Consider the following 16,187-nt stretch of genomic DNA (forward strand, 5'->3'; position numbering starts at 1 on the left):
ACCATTTAAAAATTATTCAAAATAGTCATTGATGTCTGTGATATGTGCATGCTTTATTCCAGTATTTTGTCTGTAATTAGGTATAGCAACCAAGTCTCATGTATTTAATAAACTGTTTTCTGCAAAGCTGACTGCTTTCTTTAATCAAGTGAAAACAACTCAGTGGGCATTTCAAAGCATGTGTTATAAAAAAAGCACAAGCTGTGTCTCATGCTTTTCAAGTATGAGTATCTGCATCGCTGGGAAGTTCCCATGGACCTGTGGTGCATTTTGATTAGCAGAGTGCAAATAGGCTTACAAAGAAATAGTGGCTGCCATGCCCTCTTAAACTTTTTGGGTTGTGTTTCAGGAAAACATTTAAACAATTGCTGAAGTGAGGCCTTTCCTACTCAAGAATGTACTTATGAGCAATCTTGACTTGAACCATGTGTTCATTTCATCGTTTAAAGCCTACATCCTGAGAGCCATTTTGGAGTGCCTTTTGGAAGTTGTTTTCCCAAACTTCATACAGTTACATCAATTCCAAGTCACAGTTTGGCTTGCAATTATTTATTTTGCACTCAGAACTTAAGCAGTAGTGTCTGCTCTCCACATAGTTTTGTTTTAATGTTCATCTAGAATAAAATTAAATGTGCATCCAAGGATATGAATCTTTTAAGATAGTTGCTTGTCAGGTCTGAATTTTCTCTGTTCAAGAGGTTTTAAAATTAAAGGACCAGAAAACTAAGGTAATAAAGCCCCTATATTGTGAAAGAGAAACATTCCAAGTAAAAAAATCCCTTAGGAAATTCCACAGAGCTGCTGTTCATGGGATGATGACTGTGTTGGAGAAGGTTAGAATGCTTTGTGTTCTGCCAAATGAACATGAGAAAAATGGAAAAAGCCAAGTTCCTGAGGGAACTGCCATCTAAGGAATGACAATGTGCCTTGCTGTTAGGACATCAGCACAGGATAGTGCAGGATAGTAAAAGCTAAGTGACACCAGGGGTGAGGTATAGAAGAAAATGATTTTCACCAGGTATTTTGGGACTACGTTTCCATCACCTGTCAAATTCTGCTAAAAAAATCCCCTTCTAGCTTGGTACTAGTGATGGGATTGTGTTGCTCAGCACAACAATATGTAAAAGGCAAACTCAATGGTCCTGCTGTGGTCCCACTGACCAGTGGAAAGAGAAAACAGAAGCCTTCAGATGAAGAGACAGAGAAGTAAGGTATGGACAGGTGATGCCCAGGGGCTAAGGTGCTTTCACTGTCTGTTGTACAGTAAATCTGTTGGATTAAATTCTATAGCTTGGATTAAAGTGTCTTCACAGAGGTTGAAGTTAATGAGCTTTCCTTTGGTGCAAAAGTGAGTATACAGCAGATGTTTAATGGTAATGTGTTTAATGAAGATTAAGCTAAGCAAATTGGTAAAGTTTTGGTGACTCAGCTGCTTTCACCTTTCCCTTTGTACACTGCTTAATTCAGATTGCCACTTCAAGAACTGCAGTGCTTCCACAGCCTGTGGGATGGCTGTGTGTCCTTTCCTGCTTCTTTGATACCTGGGGATAACCAGCAGCAGTGTGCACATACTGGGGACAGTGCTGCAGGGCCCAGGCCTTCTGAGTAGCTAAGTGAACAGCACTGAGGAATTCTAGTTGGGCAATCTGGAGTTTCCCCAGGATGAACTCACTAAAGTGATGGAATCTTCTGAGCTCAGTTGTGGCTGAATATATCTGCGCATTGTATTCACAACATTACTGAAGAACATCATGGCTGCAACCGATGCAGAAGTTGCTAAGGGACACTATGGCACACTGCCTCTTCAGATAGGCTTTGAGAGTGGCAAACTGAGGTCTGTAAGTCACTGATGGTTTTCTTTGTAATATACATCAAAGACAAATGGAAATAGGCAGCTATCTCTGAAAAGATCCACAAGACTTCTTTTTAGTGTAGCCTGATGGCTTACTGTGTTACAATCTTCAGTATTGGTACCTCTCAAGGAGACTAATTAGTAAGAAACAAACCAAAAAAAACCACAAAAAAACACCACAAACAAACAAACAAACAAACTCATGGTTTTGTTTGTGTATGGACACTTCATACTAAGGGCCAAATTCCAACAGGTACCCAAAAGAAAATGCACGTGCAAGACTGGCAGCACATGAGACATGCTTATTGCTGCTTCTCTAAAAACTGTGAGGAGATGACACCTCAGGGAGTTTGAAGACAAAATCCTGTATGTAGCATGATACAAGTGGTATTCCCCAGGGATTGGTATTTGGACCAGCGCAGTTTAACATCTTTGTCAGTGACATGGACAGTGGGACTGAGTGCACCCTCAGCAAGTTTGCAGACACCAAGCTGTTTGGTGTGGTTGACACCCTGGAGGGAAGGGATGCCATCCAGAGGGCCCTTGACAGGTTTGAGGAACGAGTCTATGAGAACCTTGTGAAGTCCAACAAGGTCAAGTGCAAGGTGTTACACCTGGGTGGGAGCAATCCCAAGCACATGTACAGGCTGGGCAGAGAATGGATTGGGAGCAGCCCTGAGGAGAACAACTTGGGGCTGCTAGTGAATGAGAGGCTGGACATGACCCAGTAATGTGTACTCACAGCCCAGAAACGCAATCACATCCTGGGCTGCATCAAAAGCAGCATGGCCAGCCAGCCAAGGAAGGGGATTCTGCCTCTCTATTCCACTCTTGTGAGACCCCACGTGGAGTGCTGTGTCCAGCTCTGGGGCCCCCAACATAAGAAAGATGTGGATCTGCTGGAGCAAGTCCAGAGGAGGGCAATGATGATGATCAGGAGGCTGGAGCCCCTTTCCTACAGGACAGGCTGAGACAGCTGGGGCTGTTCAGCCTGAGGAAGAGACCTTACAGCACCTTCCACTACCTGAAGCACGGCTACAAACAGCTGCAGAAGGACTTCTACAAGGGCCTATAGTATAGGACAAGAGGGAATGTATCTGAAAGAATGTAGGTTTAGATTAGCTATTAGGAAGAAATTCTTTACTGGTAGTAAGACACTGTAACAGGTTACCCAAGGAAGCGGTGGGTGCTCCATCTCAAAGTATTCAAGGCCAGGTTGGATGGGGCTTTCAGCAACCCGGTCTAGTTAAAGGTTTCCTTGCCCATGGAAGGGGTTGGATCTAGATGATCTTTAAGGTCCTTTCCAACCAAAACCATTCTATGATTATTCACCTCAAAACACCTTATGTACTTGCAAGTACATACATTTTTAGTTATTCTTGTCCCCATGAAAAAAGGGCAAATGAAACAGGACTGGAGAAAAAAAACCCTTCAAATGTATAGCCAGGGAAAGGCAAAAGGCAGAGAGAAGCACTGAGTGCTGAGGAGATAGGATGCTGCTAGCCATGGAGATGCTAACCCTGTAATACCAGATGATACCATTTTTCTGTGTTTGGAAGGATATTTCTGTCTATCTGGCAAGGGACACTCAGAAAGGTTTTTGGAGCTCAGAGTTGCCAGATGTTTCCATGCGCTGAAGGTTACCTGAGGAAACAGTTGAGCAGACAAGCATTGCCTATCCTACAAAGACAGCTAAGTTGTATCCTCTGCAATACCATCTGCTTTGGGGGTCACCTCTCCGCATTATGTGGGTCCTTCAGGCTTCTGGGTCTGGAGCTCCTTCTGAAAGAGGGATTGTTCACACAGTTGTAAAATGTGGTCATCAAACTACTCAGCAGACCAGAAACGGGTCAGGCCATGTTGCTGCTTTATCAGGCACCTAGCACTTACAAGCCAGCAGGGAGCACAGGAGTATCTCCTGACTCATGTTGTGAAAGCCTAGTGGCCTTTAAACAGCATCTAAATCCCTGTTCTTTCTGGACAACAGTGGTATCTGCCTGTGGTATGTGTCAGCGTTTCTGCAGCATGGGCTAACACAAAAACTGAGTAAAAGTCAGTTAAAGCTGAGTAGAATCTGAGGGGTTTAGGACCGTACAGATATTGCACAGGTCTTTATCTTCTTTATTTACAGTAGATGGGGTGGAGTTTAGTATGTTTGCTTCCATAGAGGGAGGATGATTACAAAACCCCAGCTTTTATGAAATAGTGCCACTGAGATGGTGATGCTAATTTGCTATATGAACAGCATTAGGTACTCCGTGAGGAACTGCCTTTGCTTTAGGGGAAGCATACAGAGATGCAAAGTGAAATCAGAGCTGAGATCTCACCGGTTCTGATGGCATCTTACTGGCTCATCTGGCAACCCTCCTCTTCTTTCTTCACCAAACACACACCCACAGTGCAATTCCTTGCATCAGCATGGACTAGGGCATTAGGTGTCTAGACATTTACCATGTGCATTTCAGCTTAAACGGTCTGGCATGGAGCGCCCACAAACCACCAGATAATAGCACACTTGTCTGCATAGATGTAGGGCATGTGCATGTTTCGGCAAGCAAATGTAACTGTTTTCCTTCTGTATCATCTCAATGACAGAAGTTTGGCAAGCAAACCTGTGCCTGCACATATGGCTGTTCTGTGTGATTTTGAAGGGTTTCTGCCGTGAATGTGGCATCAGGTAAGCCAAACACAAAGAAGACTTGTCTAAAGGAACCTTCATTATGGAGCTGCTTCAGTGCTGCATGTTCACAGAGCTAGCCCGTATCCCCTGAAGTGTGTTTAGAAAATAAGCCTTCCAGTATCTTCCAGGAAGAGGGAAGCAAAAGACTTATTAGGAGTAAGGGAGCAGGACTGAGATTTAGGTGCAAGATCTCCTCAATTTTTGACATTTACTTATGTGTACCTACAGCAGTACTGAGTCTGGGCAGGCAGCCTGTGAGATACACACGTAAAAATTCAGTCTCGTCTTGTGAGACTTGATCCAGAACCTTCTAGCGCTGATGTGATTATAACCCAGAGCACTGGGGCTTGCAAGGCTCTTCAGATATGTGATGTGTGTTCCTGGATGCTCAATGTTTTTCTAAATTCTGTCTGACAAGTCTCAGTGAGAACTCCTGTCCACACTGGGTAAGGGTGTAGGTTTCATTAGTGTCTCCTGGTGATCTCCCAACAGTATTCCATGAAGTGTTCAGACATCATTTCAAACTCTGAGAGCACCATCGAGCTGCTGGCAGGCAATGCTGGGCAAAGAACTTTGTGGTTTGTTATACAGCCACTAAAGTTAGAGATGAAAGCAGGATGTGAATACCCTTATCTTAAAACAGAGCCCATGCGCTGGTGTGGTATTGAATCAAGATCCCAAACTTTCCCAGAACTCCTCCACACTGTCCAAGAATGAAAGGGATAAACTGTTTCCTTTCAGACAAAAGAAAGCAAATTGTGCTGATTTAAAAAAATAAATCAGAAGCAAGGATGCTATATCTCCTGCAGGACTGAAAAGCAGGGCGATTCTTGTTCCAGCCTTCCAGTGATGTGACACCCTTATAGATGGTAGCTGATACATGCCTGCCATCACAAAACCATCATTTTATTTCATTTTTATTTTGTTGTGCTAAGACTCCTTTGCTGCAAATACTAGAGCTGCTCACTGCTCACAGTAGCCATCAATTTCTGATCTGGCTACACGTTGAAACCTTAGATCAACTCATGTGATTTTTTGTAGCTTATGAGGACAAGGTGTCTAGTGGGAAGAAAAGGAAAAAGTGATATAGACTTTAATGGACATCACCATGTATATGGTATAAAACATCACTGAATGCCCATGCATACAACCTGTTCTGGTGCAGCACTTGACTCACTGTCCCAGTTCAGAACTGAAGTAGCACCTGTTACTTTTAGCACTATCAAGTATCAGAGCTCACCTCAAACCAGGAGCCCCAGTTTTGAAAATCTGGAATACGGAGAAACCATGAACTATGACTTAATTTCCTATGACAAACCCTGCATTGGGAAGCCAGGAGCAATCTAAGTCTGTGTCTTCTGCTGTGGTTCAATAAATTGCCTGAGTCATACTGTGATTGAAAAAACAACCACCATAACTTTCACACTGAGGCCTGTCGGAAGTTAATTAATCCCTGTGGAATTAATTGCAGTGTGAGAATTTAATCAAGGCTGGTGCTGTTATACCTTCCACGATAATTGGAGTTGTATGGTTAGGCTCCACTTTAGTAGGCTCTTTCCTAAAATAATCTCAGAAGCAGTCCTTGGGTGAACCACTGTGAGCCAGTGGCAGCTCATGAGATGGCAACTTCAGAAGCCAAGAAGCAAGCAGCTTGTGGGAAATGTGAGGCTGAATGTTACTAATCCATGGGCTGGACAAAGAAACATCCTGGGAGGTACAAGGCTTTATGGAGAACTGGTAGGAAGCAAACAGTGCCTGAACAGTCATTGCAAAAGGGTTGTAGCAAGACCTGAGGGCACAAGAGGGCAAACCTTAGTCAAGGAGACTGCCAGTGAGTGAACAGCTCACCATTTCCTCCAGCATCATGGTCCTTCTTTAGCAGAGTTGTCCACCTAACAACTACTAAGCATAGCTCATGAAGTGGCTGCCAGGCACCACAGGTAGTGGTCATCACAGAGGAGGAACATTTGCTGTAAGCAAAGCTTTTAAACACAGCTTAGTTTAGAAAAATACCTGCAGCCTACCTTTCAGATGGAAATGAGTCCTATTTTTGTCCACTGAGCAGTTGCAATGTACAGAAGGAAGATAGGGTCCCTTCAGTCTATGAGACCTCTGCTCCTGGACAGGCACAGCGATGTAAGTGTCACATGTGCCCTCTGTGTTGCATGAGTTTTCCAGAAATCTTTCTTGGGGTCTTCAAAAGGAGAACCTGTGCTGTCAGGGATGTGCAGACCACAGACTGAAGACTCCTGTTATAGAAGCACCCAGTGCGCAGAGGATTAAACAACATGCTTGCAGTGTTAGCCTGTGCACAGTGCATCCATTCAGCTTTCCAGCTTGTTTTGCCTGCAGTGGGTCCTTCAGTTGGGTTTCTGCAGTTCCTTTACCTTTTACATACTATGTTAACAGCAAAATCTGCAACAACAGAAAATTCTTTTTAAAACTACCTCTTCCCAATGTGCAGGGCTGCACCTCTGGGGCTGCAGTAACAGTCAGCAGTGGCTGAAGATCTGAAGGTTAGAAGAAGAAATCCAACATCTCTCTTGACTCCTGACTGTACCACCTCTTCCCTTCTCCTGCTACACTAAGATGGTGGCTGTGGGGATCCGTAGCACAGTGCATGCATGTTCAGACCACCCTTCACAGGAAAATTCATTGAGCTGCAAAATCCTAGCAGCTTCAGCCCTGTAAAAAGTAGACTTAAAGTATAGTAGATATAATAAAATTGTAGTGGTAGCATAAAAATGTATTACTCTTTCATAAAGGGTATTAATTGTCTGAACATCTATAAAAAGATTTTCCATCAATCCTTTACTTTCACTTCTCACCTGTAGGGCTGAAACTCTCCTTTTAATAAGTGTATACTGCGTATCTTCACTTAGCTCATGGTACTCATCAATATGCACCTGCCTTTGGTCAATTGAAGCAACAGGATCTGGTTCCGTTGTGCCTAACAGGGAGAAGAAAGTGGCTGTGAGTGGAAAATCCTATTTGACCAGCATTGCCTGTCCAGCTGGCACAGACAGCTGTGGTGGAGAGATGCACTGGCAGAACAGTGTCTGGCTGTATAAGAATAGGGTGAGTTTTTCCCGGCCCCTGAGTCAATTAACAAAGGGAAAACCCTTGCCTTTGCCATGCCCTCACTGTTTCTACAGCAAGGCAAAAGATACTGTGTTACTTCCTCTCTATTACTGGCTCTATGTGACAGTACATTTTCAGCTTTGCAGCAACCTTGGGGTGACTTCATGTTGGTGCCTGTTCTGACACATCTGAGTTTTCAGTGCATAAACTCATGAGAAATCATCAGGGAAGTTCATCTTTCTTAAATTCTTCACATTTTGTGAAAAACACCCAAGTTGCTATCAGTCAGAAACTGTGGTAGCATGTCACAGGGATGAGCTACCTTTATCCTCTTTCTTTATTTGTTTTCTACCACATTTGACTAAGCTCAAGAAGTTTCCCATTTTTAATTTTGATGATGATTTCAAGTACCTGTTTATCAGTGTTGTGAGTCCCAACACCACCCTCCATAGTCACAATGTGTGGAGATACTGGTGCATGACTCACAAATTACGTGGATATCACTAACATCACAAAACTTAGCAAAATGCTGTGCTTTCAGTGCTGGGAGCCAGCCCCTCTGGTCAAATGAAGTCATCATAAAGTTTAAAAAGAGGTGGAAATTCAGCATTCTTTATATCCTTGTAGTCTTGGGGACCTTCCAAATTTCTCCTAATAAAGTTGTAACTTTTTCACACCTTATTTCCTTTATGGTTGAGCAAGTAGCTTGGAAACCCAGGGTGATGATGAAGATTTCCTTGTACATAATACTTGTGCACCACCTTGGTCTCATGCTCCATTCAACAAAATTTCCTGCTGTTGACCTAAGGTCACACTGTTTGCACGATTTCTGCTTCTAGAGCTAGCCCACCTAATTCAGAACATTTGAGGACCTTTCTCTAAAAATGAACTCCCAGAAATGTAAGTTTCCCCAATAATAAGGACTATGGCTGAGGTCCAAACTATAAAAGCCCTGCTCACGATTTTATAACTAAGTTTCTCTGTTAGGTTGATCCAAGACATTGGCTGGCTAAAGCAGCCTGACTGGCAGCCTGACTACAACACTGACATCTCATGGCTAAAAGAAGCTGCTACTACTTCTCCATTTTCTCCTCCTCTTACTCCTCCTTCACCTACTTCTTCATCTGAAAAGTATCCATTTCCCTATGTAATGTAGAGAGTATTACATGAAATGGTGGGCCACACATTTGCACATGGTCACACTTCAGTGTGACTGGAATGTTCATTCACTGCAAAAAGACAGGAATTTGGCTTGTTTTGAATCCAGATTTCTACAGCTGGTGCAAAAGTGGTGCCAACAAGCTACATGCATCTGGTGTGTCTGAGCACTCCTACACCATGGGGTTTCAGTGCACTTCTTTTGCTTAGACAAACACACAGCCTCTTCCCAAAACTCCAAAGCTGCATGAAGGAGAAGCATCAAAGCTGCTGCAGGTTTCTTCAGATACAGCATGGAGAAGCTGTAAATGTGTTTTCCCAACCTGTGATGCATTTCCTTCCCATGAGTACCTTTCCCCTTCCTCTTGTTCCAGATCCCAGCAGTGAACCTCAATGAACTCCTGGAGAATTTTTATATTACCATGAAGAAAATAGATGGCTCTGACTTTCTAGCCACATCCTACAACACTATCCAACGAGGCTTGGACTGGATCCTCAAGAATTCTGGGGCTGCTTTCTCCATCACCAGCAGCACCTTCAGTTCTTCCACCAGAAAGCTTGAGGAGAAGTTTAAGGTCCTGAGCAAGGCTCACATGTCTAGTGCCTGCTCTCACAACATTGTCTACTTCTTCCTTGCTGCTGAGGAAGAGATTTGGAGGATGGGATGTCTGGGAGATGAGAGCTGTGTAGTTCTGCTCTCCATGGTGATGAAATACAACAGCAGGTATCTGAACATGCAAACCTTGCAGGAGCACACACACTTGAAGTTTGATGACACTGAATTGCTTAAAGACTCCCAGAGCAGGTCTTTTTTATTTTATTTTGCCAGAACAGATAGAAGGAAGCAGCAAAACAGGCTGAACACAAATAGAATGTGTTACAGCCAGATCTACCACGAGCACTCAAAAGGGCACAACCTCTGCCCATACTGCCCTCTCTACAAGTACATGTACATACAGCAGCCCCTAACATAGATGGAGGCCAAGTCTCCCACTTACCTGGTGGCTCAGAAGGAGGTCAGTGGCATCTGGTAGAATGAGCCAAGAATGGGAATCTGCTCCCTTAGGGGTGTCATCCCCAGGCTGGCGAAGAAAGTGAAGCTGGAGGACTCTGAAAATTCTACTTTTGGCTCTTTCACTCAGGCTTCCAGGAATTTTGTCCCTCTTGGCATGTAAGGCAGAGCAACTCTGTTCTCTGTCTTCTCTTGCCAGCCAGCGCCCCAAGAAGCTCTTCACCCTGTAGCTTTAGGATGATGTGAACAAGTTGAGCTGCTTTCAAACAAGAACAAAAAGTGGAACAGCAGGACATTAAATTCTTCCTGAGGAGGACTGAACATGGTGTGGTCCTATTTTGGGATGAATACAGCCTTGTTCTGAAGAGTAGGGGCGCTGTGCTCTCCTTCAGAACCACCCAGTCTTCCAAGGAGAAAGGTGATGGAGAACTTTTTCCTCATTGGAGGCAGTAACATGTATATCATGGATTTTCCTCTTTAGCAAGCATAGCCAGGAGAAAGGAGATTTGGGGACCAGGAGCTCCTTAAGAGGAGTGCCTATGCTTTCAGAGCTACTGTACAAAACTTATTCTCTCGCGAATCATATTTTTTTATGGTTCACAGCTTTGTCCACTTGTTTGGTGTATTGTGAAAATATTTTTTTTCAATACCTGGTCATTTACAGTAGACATGTAGGTACTGCTAGAAACTACTATTGGCTTTACCAAATAATAAATAAACAGTTGAAATGAATTAACAAATAGCTCTCCCAAAGGACAGCATTTTCAGTCAATCATTTATAAATGGGGAGCACTTAAATCAAAAATCAGCAGTTTGGGGCTGACCAGGTCTTGATGCATCTTAAAAGGAGCTTATATCAGAAGGCAAATGCTCAGCATCTTTTGAAAATGGAAGGACTCTAAGGTGTCTCAAGTCTGGTACCTAAATGATGTAATTTTCAAAAATCTGTGATCAGTTGTAAAATAATTGCCTTAAACTTCTACAGCTGTGGCTTAGTCCACTTTCTGTTGAGATGAAAATTTCATTTCAGATGGAGCCGTGGTAAGCCTTTAAGTCACAAAGAAAGAAAATCTGGAATACCTAAAACAGAACTGGGGATGTGCAGTTTGATGAGGTGCAATCTGCTTCTATTCTAATGGAAAGGTATGGCTGGTTTTTTTTTTATTCTTCTGTGTTGCAGTGCTGTGAGAGGATTGATGAGGTTTACCAAGTCCACTATATAGGCATTGATTTTTCTAGTACTGTATAATACCATGAAATCACATCTTGAGGTCAATAGGTACATGATTGCAAAGATAAAATAATGACATTTTGTTGTACATTTTTTTGAAAGGCAGCCTCTCCCTAGAATTGCTTGAATACTCTTTATTTAAAATTAGTTTGATTTGTAGGCTTTCTATGTTGCAAAATGTAGTATTGCTTCTGTCTATTGAATGATTTTACATACCATTATTTTAATTTTAAGAAAGCAATTCACTGGATATTGAAATACTGAGTAGCATCAACTTTGGGAGGGGAAACATCTGCTAGGAAAAGCTGCTACCTACAGCCCTCAAAGGCTGTGGACATTGTTTCCCACTGTCAGAGTGTTTTTTAAGAGTCTGATCCTAGGAAGACTTGGAAGCCTTTGCTGGAAGCAGAGGATTTTCAGGATTTACAGACATGCTGAACTGATGCAAATAGGAACTTCTGCCTGAACCAGGGTTTCAGGTGTTCATCATGTGTGTATCTTCTGGAGGAAAACTGCTTGTTTCACAGGTGATGGTAAAAGGATTCCTTGTTTAAAAACACCATTCTGAGCCCTGCAGAACAAATCACCAGTTAACACCAAGGCAAAGCAGAAGCTGCACTAGAATAAGGTTTATTTTCCCTTGAAAGGAGTAGAAGATGTTCTAACACAAATAATTTTGAAGTTTGAGCACACCCAGAAAATCAGACTTTTTGTTCAGCGCCTGACTGAGGAACCTGTACTTTAGAGGTGCTGACCTGTTGGAGCTCCACCTGCAGTCACTGCTGCTGAGCAGGGACTAGGCTGCGACCTTCTGGTGGGTGTTGGCAGTAAAAGCATTTGTGGTGAGGTTTCTTCAGGAACAAATAGGAAGTATGAACCCACAATGGCTCTTCCTCTAAACTCTAGAAGGTTTATTCTCTTACTTTCATTGCTCAGTTGATGCGGCTGTATTTGTTTGGTGGACACAAGAGTCCTGACCCTGTAGCAGCACAGGGTGGAGGGTTTCCTAGGGAACACCTCAGCTCCCTTCTCTACCCATGAGCCCAGGGGAAACCTGGCATTGCAGGAGAGGTGGGCACTTGCTTGGATTCAGACCTCTGCAAAACAAACAACATTTTCATTACATTAGCTGTACATTAGCTGTACATTAGCACAGGGAACACACAGACCAGTAGGACTGGTGGCTTTATGGCATTGTGATGGGGACTGCTTTGGTTTTTCACAACAATGTAAGCTTCTCCCTGTTTCCTTCAACAATGTGAAGGCATCAGGAGCAGTGACTGCAACCAAGCAGAAGTCCTCTGGCCATGCCTATGTTGTTTGTGATAAATATTCAAGAATAAATATCCAAGAAAAGCATTTAGCTTACATCCAGTATCTCAAGCAGGAGGAGAGTTCCTTTTCTGTGCTTTGCAAAGGACTGAACATTCTTCATATGAAAACTCAGTAAATTCCCAGGGTTGGTATGTATCATTGAGTTATTCAGTTTATGGCCCTGTTCCTGTTCTCCCGCAGTGGCATCTGATCCCAAGAGGAAATACTCACAGTGCATCACAGTATTGTGAGGTGAGTTTCTTTAATAGTGAAATAATGTGACTGAAAAAAATGTTAAGAGGGCCTTTGTGAAAAAGAGTTAATCTTGATTTTGTCTGACAGCATGTCTTACTACTTCATCTGATGTCCTTGAGTTTGATGATGTGATCTCGTTTGCCCTGAAATAAAAGTATGATAGCCTTTGTAAACTGTAGAACCATTATGAATTGAGCTGTTACAGAAATTACTTTAATATGGGGAAGAATGTGTGGTGTTTGTCAGTTTTTGCCACAAGGAATATTTGCCTATTAGCTAAACTTTTTCTTCAATAATGATGTTCCTTCCTTTCTGGAAGCTCAAATCCATGATCCCCAAACCTGTGTTTTATCTTACAATATTTATCTCATTGGACTTGTCTCAGCATAAAACTCTCTGTATTTCAGCGTGTTTAAGGCACTCTAATGAGGCCAGCATCGCACTGGTGTTAAGTTTTACATGAAGGAGACAATTTCCCTTCTGAAGCAATTCCTGGCAAAAGGCAAAAAGGCAAAGCCAAAAGTGGTGTGATATGACTTTTCAAAGGCTACAACATGGATCAGTAACAGGGGTATGGGCATTATCTCAGCCACATGTACTTGTGGCAGTGACCATCTGGAACACCATTTTTGATCAGTACACCTTCTCCGTAAGTCCTGTAAGAACTGGTACTCAAGAATCACCTAGTGAAAAAGAAAACCAGGATATATCAAGAGCGACACTTACCCTTTTAAACAAAAAAGTCAAATGATGCAAAGGACAAATAAATGCCTCCTTTGTATGTCTGGTGCATCCCCATTTCCAACCGAAGCATGTATTGTCTGTTCTGTGCCAAATAACCCTAATTCCAGGTAGATGAGGTTTATATAACCCTTGTGCTTCTGCACTGCTGTGGAGATATAGGACATGAGTTTTGTTTCCAGCCATGCCTCACATGCTGGGCTGTGTTCTGTTCTTGTTGAGCAGTTCTTGCAGACTTCCAGCCAGGTATCCATTATTCAGTGGGTCTTTCTTGCACTCAACACCTTCCTTTAAAATACCTCTCATATTGCAAAATCAGAGCACTTAGCAAATCTGACTTCATTATTTTTTTGTGGGCCATGTAGATTATGCTGGCACAGCATTATTCCTTATTCTGGGATCTCAGGCAGATAGGACTACAGTTCATTTTGAACTTGCTGTTACTTGCCAGGATTTTATGTTGCACTTCCTCCCCACTTGCTCCAGATCAAGCACATCTATGATATGAGACATACGCTCACCTTGGCAAGCTACAGAATTATGACCAAGATCACCAAAATACTGCGTAGCCGAGTGAATACCATGACAAGACTTCAGGGCTTGTAATTTTGAGACCTTTGAGACTTTTCTGCAATGTGTCAGGTTGGTGTTCGGGTTCTGGCCAGGACAGAGTTAACCTTTGCAGCAGCCATGAGGGGCAGCTAAAACTCTTGGACTAGTCTATACCACTTCACATCATGCACAGGGGATGGACCGGAAGGTGTTTGGGTTCAAGGTGCACAAGCGTGAGGCTGGGTCTGTGCGGTGAGCAATCTTGTGTGAGTAGTTTGCCTGTCTTGTACATTCTGTTATTAGCACCATTGTTCTTGTTCTTATTTCACTGCTCTTCCTAGTAAATTGTTCTTATCTCAACCCAGGATCTTCACTTTTTGTATCCCAATCCTCATTATCCTGTGTTGGGGGTGAGGTGGTGGGGAGTGAGCGAGTGGCTTGTGGTCAGGAGGGTTTCAGTGGGAAACATTAAATTGGGGAATACTATACCCAAACCATGACAGATGGGCACTTATAATTGCTAGTTATTTTGGAAGACCTTGGCATAGTGAAGAATGACCACCACTGGCACGAGTGAAAGGGGACGCACATATACCTCTCCTTATCAGGATAGGGCTCTGTGTGCTTCCTGATGTTTTAAACATGCTTTTTCATCACGATGGATAATTAATACGATGTCCTCCTGCAATCTTCTGTGCTGGGGAGAGAGACAGATGTTCCTGTTACACAGATCAGAGAGCTTAAGTAGTCTCAGCTGCTGTGTGTACATCTTGAGTTGGAAATGTGTCCCCGTCAGCTGAACTTTCACAGGCAGAGAGCCATCAGAGCATCTGGCAGGATGCATTCAGTCCACTTAGTTTAAGTGGAAATTAACAGATGTTTCGATTTTGTTTCATGAAAATGTTTTTCTCAAGCCAATGTAAGAAATACATTTAATTCAATTAAGTAAAGCCTTCTATTCTTTGGCAGGCTTTCAGTTGCTCAGAACACTGATTTCAGATCTTATTGGCTCAACGCTATTTAGAAAGTCACTAAGTTTTCCTGAAAAACAAAATAAAAACAAAAGAGCTCCATGTCACACTCCTAAGCCAGGCCACGCAGGATTATACTTGCATGTAGGCAGAGTCAAAAAAACCCTGCACTTATAACCCACCCACATACATGCTAGGGACTCAAAGATGAATGAGAAGGGAAAATAATAACAGTTTAAGATGTATAGTTTACTTTAAAAACTCATGCACTCTGCTTTTTTCCACTCCATTTGTTGTCTCTTTGTCAATCTGATAACTGAATGAAACCCATTCCCTTGCCCTGAGGCTATGTGAACTGAGGCTCCTCTGTACTCTTCTCCCCTTTGAGTAAAGCAATCAAGTCCTTAGTTTCCCAGCTCTGCCACACAGGGACATAGCTAGCTCATTTTGCCAGGTGAGAGCCTCTGGGTAATGAGTGCTTGATCCACCTCCTGTCATGGCCTTGTGACTGGTATCTACCTTACTGAGGCAGTGTTGTTTTTATGGCCTGATGAGACCCTGGAGCATCTTGTCTGATTTTGGCCATGCCTGTGCCTTTATCTGTGCAAGCCGTGGTGACAGTTCATCTCTCCCCAGCAGTGCTGTTACTCTTACTTTTCATTGCGACTGAATTGGCTGGCAAATCAGACACTACTACCACGTGACCTAGTAATGTGATGTCCATGTCAATGCGTTGTAGCCTTTATCATCAGGTACTTGATTATTTCCTGTTTGCCACCAGCCTGTTACAGAGGTTATTGAGATCTAATGGTGACCTCTGTAAAGACAGTCACTACTGCAGACTGCTGCAATACTATACAATGCAACCTGAGACATGAATGTGTTCACTGCATCACACCATATGAGAACCTGCCTAGCTGTAGGTGTCATGTATTTTGTTATTTTGCCTAGAGATAGTGCAGTTATGAGGAAGCCAAATAGCAGGACAAGCAAGTATTTTTTACATGCTTCTGGAGGAGATTAAGTTTTCCCATACCTATAGGGGATATTGCTTGTACTTTTGATGTTGATTTAATAAAATCCTGAAATGTCCCTTGCCTACCTTAGACTTCTATAAAAATCCCATTACAGTAAAATTATTTGTAGAGTTTCAACACTGCCTTCTTGTGCTGTTTGTAATACTTCTCTGTAACTTATGAAGAATCACCACCTTGGAGCCTTTAAGCTAAATCACAGTGAGAAGTAAGACTTCCTCTTTGTGGTGCTGGTCCTGGGGGACTGTTCAAAAACTTAAGTCAGTTTCTAAGAAGTCTCACATTTTCATAGAATCATAGAATCAA

General features: G+C 42.8%; 1 protein-coding gene across 1 annotated transcript; it reads left to right on the top strand.

Moving 5' to 3' along the window:
* Window positions 1-1,751: 1,751 nt before the first annotated feature.
* On the top strand, window positions 1,752-9,946 carry LOC103806616 (uncharacterized protein KIAA1958-like). Its single transcript, XM_009079324.1, is given in 5 exon segments — window positions 1,752-1,834; window positions 2,325-2,579; window positions 7,889-8,106; window positions 8,612-8,760; window positions 9,146-9,946. Coding segments are annotated over 5 exon segments (1,506 nt in total).
* Window positions 9,947-16,187: the final 6,241 nt, after the last annotated feature.

This window comes from Acanthisitta chloris, unplaced genomic scaffold (genome assembly GCF_000695815.1).
Source record: "Acanthisitta chloris isolate BGI_N310 unplaced genomic scaffold, ASM69581v1 scaffold14167, whole genome shotgun sequence".
NCBI lineage: Eukaryota > Metazoa > Chordata > Aves > Passeriformes > Acanthisittidae > Acanthisitta > Acanthisitta chloris.